Here is a 10,208-nt window from a genome sequence, read left to right as displayed (position 1 = left end):
CTTAGAACTTGATCCATTCACTCGTTATCGAGATCTCAACATCTCGAGTACTCGCAACCCGTCGCGTCGCGTAAAAGAGTCACGGTCGGTCTCGCTCCGCGTGTACTTGGCGCGAGACACTACCGTGTCTCTTGATAGTCATTTATAAATAATTGTAGTATTCTACAAGTAAGCAAATGTTTTAATTTTTTAAGATTTTGTTTCTTCTTAAATTTTTAAAATTTGTAGATTTTTGTACTATTTTTTATAAAATTGTAGTTTTTCATAAAATACTACTTGCAATAATTTCTTGATTTGAAAACATTGTAATTTGTGGTACTATTTCGTAGATATTTCTACAAAAAAATAACTATTTCTACAAAAAATTAAATATTTCAACAAAAATGTACAAATTTCTATTTCTAGTTAAATTTTGTAGTTATTCATAAAAATTTTTTCCGCCAGGGTATATAACTTACAATTAGATGAAAGTGCATTCTTCTTAGTTCCAAAGGCAGATAGAGTATTGGCTCGTAAAGGATCAAAGTCTGTTTATAAGGTTGTACATGGTGATGAGAAGGAAAGTCTAACTGTTTTGTTTACAGTAAATGCTGAAGGCATTATGTTACCACCCATGATCCTTTTCTGATATGAAAGGACACCAGCAGCTGTTACAAACAGTCTACCTCCAGGATGGATTGCTGGGAACACTGAAAGAGGCTGGATGACAGCAGACAGCTTTTATAATTATATAACTATTACATTTCATCCATGGCTCGTAAAGAACAACATTCAATTTCCAGTACTTTTATACGTAGATGGTCATGCTTCGCATCTGACCCTGGCTTTGTCACAATTTGGTAAAACAAATCAGATAGAGCTCATCGCTTTATATCCTAACGCAACACACATACTGTAGCCACTTGATGTAGCTGTATTCCATCCATTAAAATCAAAGTGGAAGAAGGCTGTTGATCAATGGAGGATCGATCATGGAGCTGTAAAGTTAAAAAGAAAAAAATTTGCTCCAGTTTTAAAACAAGCTTTGGATTCAATGCCTAATTTAGGAAATATTATTGAACATGGCTTTCGGACTTGTGGTCTTTCACCATTTTCTTCAGACGCTGTTGATTTCAATATTTTAAATAAAAAGAAGAAAAAAAATACAGAGTCTAGTGAGCATGTGGATCAAGATTTAGCAGACACAAGTAGCGAACAAGAGAAAGCCAAAAAACATCTCAAATATTTCGAACATCGATTGAGTTCTGATGATCTTCAGGATTTTAAAAATGCTTTATCGAATGGAAGCTTGAAGATTTCCAACAGTGACAATGAAGGTCTTTTTAAGTACTGGCTGGACATGAAACGTCTATCTGGTGCAACTATAAATAATTAGATTAAATATTTTGAACATTTGATATTAATTATAATAAACAATTTTAAATACTATTTTGATTAAATTTGAGCAAATTTGATCAAAATTTATGTATTTACCTAGAGACTTTGTCACTTATTAACATTGTAATTACGTACTTATTTATATTTACTTTAGGAAATAATGCTAGTAATAGTGTGAATACGAATGAAGACTCCGGACTGGATAAAAGTGAAGTGTTGATTGAGATTGTAGATCCAGCGCCTGTATTAGATATGGATGTAGATATTAACGATTTAGAAATAGTTGTATTACCAGAAGAAAATAAAAACAGTTTAACACTGGAGACAGAAAGTTTAGGTACAGCGGAGGCTCACATAAATACTTCAAAGATTTGTGATTCAACATGTATGGTTGATGTAGAGCCTTCTGAAGATTTTGGTCAATGTAACTTGTCTGAAGGTTTGTAAACTATTATTATATAAAATATTTTATACAAATTAAAGTTAATTTCATTATATTTATATATTTTTCAGTTGATGCAAATGTTGATGCAAATGTTGATGCAAATGTTGATGCAAACGTTGATGCAAACGTTGATGCAAATGTTGAAAATAAAACACAAAATGATAAAGAAGTGTTTCAAAGATCCGAGGAGAGCTCAAATTGTAATAAACAAGTTTTAAATATTGGTGCAATTGAAGGTAATATAAATAATTATTTATTTTAAAAAATAGTGTATAAAATAAATTTAATTTTTTAAAATATTGATTACAGAGTTCAAGAATGGCGATGAGGAAAATAAAATTGAGTATGGAGATCTAAGTATGGAAAGAGCGACAAAGATTTTTGAAAAGTCAAATGAAAATGTTTTACGAAACACTGTTTTTAAAGAGATTCAAAACCAAGTGAGTGATAAAACTCAAAGTATGTATAAAAAACTAACTTTCCAATATTTTTTAAATACTTAAATAATGTGATTTTTAATAACAACACTTTTTACAGATATTGATACCGAATGCAATAAAGATGGAGAAAGAAAAAACGTCCCATCGCCTTTCAAAAGAGCTCTGATTTGGCCTGAAGAGATTAAAAGAACAAAGAAAACAAAGTCAACCAAAAAGATCTCCACCGTATTGACGTCAGAAGAGTGGCAACAGCATCATTTGGCAATACAAGAGGAAAAATTAAGAAAACAGAGAAAAATAGAAGATAGAAAAAAGCGTAGAGAAGAAGCAAAGAAAAGAATAGCTGAAGAAAAGGAAGCTAAAAGAGCTGCAGCTGAAGAAAAGAAAAAACTGAATGAAGAAATAAAAAAATTGATGGCGAAGAAGAAAACATTTCAAAAGAAAACTAATACTAATAAAACATTGTAATTGTTTTGTAATGAATGTTTTAATCAAAGTTTCTGCCGTAACCAAAATGTGTTGTGTTGAACTGTTAAAGTTTTAAATAAGTTTAATCTACTTATTAAATTAGTGATAAAAGTAAATTATTTAGTATATTGTAAAACTCTTTTTTAATTAATAATAAATAAATTTACTTATTTAAAACAATAATAATAAAAATAAATAATTTATCAAACTGTAAAAAAACTTCGTTTAAAACTTTATTTTCTAACCTAACCTCTTAAGGTTAAGCATTTTTATATTCAATATTTTTATATTTTTAACTTTTCTAAAGTTATTTATTAACTTATTTATTATTTTATTCTTGCTTTCACTCTGCAGAATAAAATTCCTTTCATTAAAATTATTTTAATACATTGCATCCCGATTTCCCTCGGTCTCGCTAGCCGAAGAGGCGCGGCTGCAAATTAGTCGTCTAGTAACCAGACGATAGCTCTAAGAGGCTAACAATGTCAAATCTCTTACCGTAACTTCCGTATCCAGGATCTTTATTGATACCTTTTGATTGGGCGCCAGGTGCGATTAGAGACGCGCACCACGACTCGACAATGTCCGTTCTTACGGCCTCGACGCAAGCTCAGGGCGCAGTTCCGCGTTATAGAGGTGGAGGTGGAGAGGGAGCGTAACGCAATCGACACACAAATAAAGCTCGATGATGAACAATAGTAACCAAATATATTTCACAAAGAGAACATGTAAATCATAGCGGGAAACTAAGGCCAGATATCGCTCAAATGGTCGGTAGCAACGCGGTAGTCGAATCGGCGATTAAAGCACGCACGGAGCGCGTGATGTTCACGTCCGCAAGACTCCCTTCTCGAACGATGCGTGCCGGTACTCGCCCGGACAGGCGGCACCAAGTATCCGCGAAGCTCTCAAGCGAGCTCAGTAATTTCGGTTCATATAAGCGCGACCACGCGATATCGTCAATCCGCCTACGCCTTAATCCCCAGATCTCGAATACACAACGATTTTTATACGCACGACATAATGCCCGAAGCGTGAACCCACAAGTGCGCAACGCTATGCAATAGTGCGCTCGCGAGATTCCCCCTCGAGCAAGCACGACGATATTTGCCCGCGAACGCGACGCAAAATATCCGCGACGCTCGTGATACAATGCAATATGCCCGATGCGATCTCCCGCGACGCGCCCCGTATGCTTTCTCGCACGGCAAGCACCAATACTCACGAATACGCAACGCTAAACACAATATCCGCCGAAGCGCACCGCCCGCGGCACGCTTCCGCCCACGATTCACAAAATACACGCCACAATAACCGCGAATTGACTGTCGATCACACGAGCTTCGAGGAGGGCTTTCCGAAATATTCCTGGCTACGATCTCGGCCGGCCACGTGCCCGCGGTCCCGGAAAATAGCCGCGAGAAGCTAACCGGCACCCACAACGACGGGAGCCGGTACCTAAATGCAATAAGTGATCAGGCCGATTTACACGGTAATCGAATCGATATAAACGTTTACTTGCGCCGGGTCGCGACCGAGATCGAGCCCTCAATTACTTGGTAGCACCCGAGTGGAGATCTTACAGTTCTGGCTGCTCGCTGCGGGTGACCTCCTTTTGGACACGTAACGATTCGACACCGCTTGATTAGACACGCACTATTGGACAGGTAACTATTTAACACCGCACGATTCGACACCGCACGATTGGACACCGCATGATTCGACACCGCACAATTCGACGCGAACATTGCACGATTCGACACCGCACGATTCGGCACCGCACGATTCGACACGAACATTGCACGATTCGACACCGCACTTTTCGACACGTACGATTCGACACCGCACGATTCGACACCGCACGATTCGACACGCACAATTCGACACCGCACGATTTGACACGCTCGATTCGACACCGCACGATTCGACACCGCACGATTCGACACCGCACGATTAGAAGCGAGAGCTGATATAAAAAATTAGAGAGTAACAGAACTCGCAAAGAAAGATAATAAATGAAAAACTATTACGTTTTTTTTAATTGTGTTTATTTTTAATTTTATATATCATCATATACATAGTGTCATCATATACATAGTGTCTCACGCGAGTTCCACGCTGCCTACCGGCGGAGGTGGTTGCGGGAGGGGGGCCGAAGGCCCCCCTTGCACCCCCGCATGTGTGTGTGTGTGTGTGTGTATGCATATAACATCTACAATTTAATATAGTCAGGATAAACTAATAAAATAATCTATTAATTTATCCTGACTATCCTGACTATATTAAATTGTAGATGTTGTGCCTTCGGCCCCCCCTCCCCCGCACCCACCCCGCCGGTAGGCAGCGTGGAACTCGCTTTACAACTTAAAGTACATGCTAAGTTGTAAAGCGAAATTATAAAGTACATGCATGGGGAGGGGGGTGCAAGGGAGCAAAATCCCCCCGCCCACGCATGTACTTAAACGAGCTTGTAAAGCGCGTCATGAACCCATGTGGCACCTCGTTTCGTGTATGCGTGAACTATTTTGACATATAAGAAAATAATTTATATATATATACTAGCTGGTTACCCGGGCTTCGCCCCGGAGGACATATGTAATCAGACACGCAAATAGTCTCTCTCTCTCTCTCTCTCTCTCTCTCTCTCTCTCTCTCTCTCTCTCTCTCTCTCTCTCTCTCTCTCTCTCTCTCTCTCTCTCTCTCTCTCTCTCTGTCACTTACCTATTTCATTTCCCAAAATAAATTGAAATTTAATCAACGTTGGCGTCGGAATAGGCGTCGTCGTCAGTGTGACCGGCGGGATAACGGCGTCCCAAGCGACTCCGCTGTCGTCGCCGAAGCAGTCGCACTGGTCGCACAGTCAGGGCAGCAAAACCGTTTCTCTAGGAAAGTCTTTGTAGGCGGACTACCACCTGACATCGACGAGAAGACGAGATCACGGCCAGTTTCCGCCACTTTGGTCCGTCGTAGACTGGCCGCACAAGGCAGAAAGCAAATCCCGTCGAAAGGCTACGCGTTTCTTGTTTTCTTCCAGGACGAGGGTTCAATGCAGCAGCTGATAGACGTCTGCATACAGGATGAGGACAAGCTTTATCTTTGCGTAAAAGCTCGCTTATGGGCCACGATCAAGACGGCAGCTTGTGCAGATCCGACCATTCCAATCTTGACGGCTCAGGGCTTAGCGCAGCTCAGCGATGCCGACTTCACCTAACGCTCGACTATAACGCCATCTAGAGTCATCAAAGTCCAACTACTTCTATTCAAGAACTTAAATGGAGGACTTGGACCGATTTCTAGCATCGTGTACACAAGGCTTTAGAAACAAAATTAGCCTGACCACAATCTAGCAACACACGACAAAGTTTTCGCGCGCCCGTATCATCGTAGACGTACACGACAGCCGTAGATAGCATGACGTACTTGCCGTCCGAAAGACGCGACGCGTGCGCCACTAGCGCAGTTGGCGATGCCGCTGAAATCGGATTTACGTTGGTTTCCTGATCGCTATCGGGTATCTCGGCAGCTGTGGATGCATGCAGTAACGTGTTATGTTTCGCCTCACATACTCGACAATTACCTGATGGGCACTTGTTCGCGATATGAGTTGTAGAGCGTAAATAGTTATGGCAAACCTTTAATTTGCAAATTTCCGAATTCCGACGCGGAACAGGGAAAGCTAAAAAGTCCTTGCAATAATATATAGAATAATGGTCCCCACTGCAGTAAATACACTTGAATTTCAACGTCGCGACACACGCCGCTCGTTGCTTCCCGTTCGTCGAACGCGCGTTAACGTTCTTTGTAGAAATGGCATCTGACTTGCCAGTAGCTTCAAGGACTTGGCAACAATGGGTAATGAAATTGACGAGCTGTTTGAAAGTCGGAAGCTCATGCCCGGTCAAAAAAGTTTGCTATTCTCGCAATGTTAACGAGTCGAGTTTAGAGCTCAATACGTACACGAGTAGATCATCCCAATGAGATGTCAGACGTCTTAGTGCCTGCAAGGCATGTATGTGCTTTAACGCGCCGTCGGCAATTCGCCTTCATTCGCAAGCGTTTTCTTTACTCATAGACGGCAGCTCCATAATGGCTTTGACATGCGTGTGCACGATGATACGCTTGTTATCATAACGCTCTTTTAAAAGATTCCACGCGATTTCGTAATTGAGGTCCGACATCTCGAGGGAGTTAATCACGTCGCTCGCCTCGCCGGTTCCGGACGCTCGCAAATATTGTAACCTCTGAACGTTGTTTAGCGACGCATTCGAATGTATGATTGAGTTGAAGACGTCGAAAGAAGGAAAGAAAACCACTTGTAGTACTTGCCGGAAAATGTCGGAAGGTTCAGCTTGAGCAGGCGTACGTGGGTTGCAGCTTCTGGCGTTTCGGAAGCCGCAGCATAGCGTGACGCAATACGATGTGAGCTTAGAAGTTCCCGAATTCTAGCGGAGAGACTAAAGAACGCCTCCTCGAATGCAGCTCGATCGGTAGCCATCTTGAAATTACGCTACAAAAGATTTCTCGAGAACGATTGTATAAAACGCGACTGAATTGAACCGACGCGAACGCTGGTTGCCACTCCTACCTGGTAACGCAAACGAGCGCTAATCCTCTCGGCGAGGTTCTGGCGTGGTCCTCCTCTGGTACCCGGGCGGACGTCGCTGGGCTGCGGACTCTCTCGATGCGTCATGGTACTGCAGGACGTGGCAAACGGACGACGTTCGGCTGCGAAGAATCCCTGGTTCCGTTGCGGTGCAACGACCGGGCCTAACGTGCGGCGTTAGGCCCGGTCTACAATGGATGTCGGAAGTCGGAGTCGTAAGAAATTGACCAATCACAATCTATTATTCTTCTTGCGGTCGAAGAATAATGAACTGTAATTGGTCAATTTCTTACGACTCCGACTTCCGACATCCATTGTAGACCGGGCATTAGGCTGCGTTGGCGCCTCTCGTACCGTTGCGTGCCCTTGAGTTATGTCCTCGACGGGCGTGCTCTTGTTTGTCCTAATAAGGACGTGAGCTGCGACTGGTAGCTCACTGGCGGGTCTCCTTGTAGGGCCCCCGGTTGGCGGGCTTCGTGCCCACGGCACGATGTTTCGACGGCGTGTTCGCGGTCTGGCAACAAGCTCGTCGTGTTTCTGAGCTGGGATCGTTGTAGCAACGCATCGAGGTCGGGATGTTGCTTGCGACCGGATGCTTACTGACCACCTCAAATGGCGGATGTCTTGGATATTCGGCTAGAAGGACCAATGTTTGAAATAGGCCTCGTGGCCTCCACGCAGTTGATCGGAGTGGTTGCGTCCTCAGGATCGGGTGTGGTCGAGAAGAAAAAGATTCTCTTCCTTGCTTTGTATATTTATTGCGTAAATCACTCTGGTGGTACAACGGAAAAAGCGCGGTCTATTGCTCGACTTGACGGAATGTGCGATTCGTACGACGATCACGATGATTCTCTAGCGATCGTTAGTAATGGTGGGGGAACGCCGCTGCGAGCACGGCCGTAATTAGGCGGAATAAGACGAGAGCGCCCGCGAATAGCAGGCACGACAGCGCGGGGTAATCGTGAATTGGTAAAACAAGAGCGGACTCGGCATATATCATACATATATATAATATTTATATACATATCTACATGTATATGCATATCAATTATTTTTATTATAGAAACAGAGTAGGTTTACAAAAAAATAATAGTAGATATTATGCTTATTTGAATATCGTGCAATATCAAAATAATTATTAAATCAAAATACACTCTAAAAGAAATTGTAAAGTATAATAAAGTGAAACAACCTAGCTTCCGAAGCGCGGATTCGCTCGCGGCTGGTCATGGTTCGGAGTAGGCGCGGAGGAAAGACACACGACTCGGTTTTCTGGACAAATTAATAAAGATTTATTCTAGTGACAGAATGTACAAGCGTCGTGGTTTTAGATACAGGCTGAAATCGCGGACGGAACGGTAACAAAGATTTCCGCTAAAATATATACAATGATTTATACAACGGAGTGACGGCGCGGGATATTTACAAAGGCTCGAGTGCCGGGCCGCGTTATAGAGTTTCTCGGGCGGAGCCGGTGCTCCCGGTGTCGCGGAGCGGGGCGCGCCGAAATGGCGCGAAGCGCGGACGCGGCGATGAAATCGCGGAAATAGCGCGAAGCGTGAACGCGGTGATGTAATCGCGGAGATTTCGCCCGGTAGCGGAAGAACCGGTTTAGCGCAAGTCCGCGAGAAGCGCTCAGTGGAGGCAGAGTACGGAGGCTCTACCCCCGGTGGCAGGCTACGAGCGGCTAGATCGAGGAAGAAAGGCGCGAGTCCAACCACCAAGAAGCGCTCGGTGGAGGCTGCAAGCGTCTGGCGGTACCCGGTGGAGGCAAGGCGGTACCCGGCGAGAAGCGCTCGGTGGAGACAGAGAAGCGCTCTGCCCCCGTTCGGGTAGTCTCGTGGAAGAGGAGGCTGGTCGTCTATCGAGACACACTCGGCAAAGGCAGAGTATGCCACAGGCTCTCTATCCTCGTTCGGACTAGCGGTACGTGAATTCAGGATCGGTGCGGTCGGTGAGACGGATCAGGAAATCGCTAAATAGCGTTAACGACGCTCGTTTATATACCCGTCGCGACGGCGTTAAGGTGCGATTTCATTGACGCTAGAAACCAGCGGCAGCGTCAAGAAAATGTAGTGGGGGAAGAAGTTCAGACCGTCTCAACTTTTTAGCGTACCGCAAAATTCAACAGAACTTCTTCCCCCACTACATTTTCTTGACGCTGCCGCTGGTTTCTAGCGTCAATGAAATCGCACCTTTACGGAGTGGCGGGGGTAGCGACGGCAATCGCGAGCGCCGGGGCGGTGCGGCGGAACGGTCGGGGAGTACGGTGTCCAAACGCCGCGATTGCGTTCGGCTGTCTTCGGTTGCCTTCGGCACCGCTCGGCGCGTCGAGGCGGTTGCCGCGGTAAGTCTGTTCGCGGACTTCCTAACTTTACATGGAATTAAAATAAAGTAGGCACATCATGCCCGTTTTTTGCCCTGCGGGTGGTCGGCCGGGCGGTCTCGGCACTCGGCAGGATGTTAGGCCGGAACCGAGGCCGGAACGATGCAGTTTTCGGGGTGCATCGTTACAAAAGTACTAATAATGTGTAACAATGCGCCCCGAAACGCATTGTCCCCGGCGAACATCAGCCGGATGCCGCCCGGCCGAATATCCGCGGGCGAGACAAGGCACGGTGTGCCCTTTATTAAAATGTTATCTCACGTAGAAGTCCGCGAACGGACTCACCGCGGCAACCGACTCAAAGCGCCGAGCGGTGCCGAAAACGACCGAAAGCCGCCGAACGGAATCGCGGCGTCGGGACGCCGTACTTTCCGAACGCTCCGCCGCTCCATCCCGGCGCTCGCAATTGCCGTCGCGTCTCGTTCACAACAAAATTTTGCATTTTTGCTGAAAAACTTCGTGTACCTCCTATTAAATCACGGAGATAAA

General features: G+C 44.5%; 1 protein-coding gene across 2 annotated transcripts; it reads left to right on the top strand.

Moving 5' to 3' along the window:
• The first annotated feature begins 359 nt into the window (after positions 1–359).
• On the top strand, positions 360–2,933 carry LOC139823126 (uncharacterized). Of its 2 annotated transcripts, none has more exons than XM_071795450.1 (4): positions 360–1,816; positions 1,891–2,058; positions 2,132–2,262; positions 2,360–2,933. In XM_071795450.1, the coding sequence occupies exons 1-4, from the start codon at positions 1,630–1,632 to the stop codon at positions 2,426–2,428; spliced, it is 555 nt and encodes a 184-aa protein (XP_071651551.1). In that variant the 5' UTR covers positions 360–1,629; the 3' UTR covers positions 2,429–2,933. The 2 variants fall into 2 exon arrangements, with proteins under 2 accessions (XP_071651551.1, XP_071651550.1); XM_071795449.1 differs by having other exon boundaries at positions 2,132–2,281.
• The last annotated feature ends 7,275 nt before the right edge of the window (positions 2,934–10,208 follow it).

The sequence above is a fragment of the Temnothorax longispinosus genome, chromosome 12, assembly GCF_030848805.1.
Source record: "Temnothorax longispinosus isolate EJ_2023e chromosome 12, Tlon_JGU_v1, whole genome shotgun sequence".
In the NCBI taxonomy this organism is placed as follows: Eukaryota; Metazoa; Arthropoda; class Insecta; order Hymenoptera; family Formicidae; genus Temnothorax; species Temnothorax longispinosus.
This window is presented reverse-complemented; position numbering and strand designations above follow the sequence as displayed.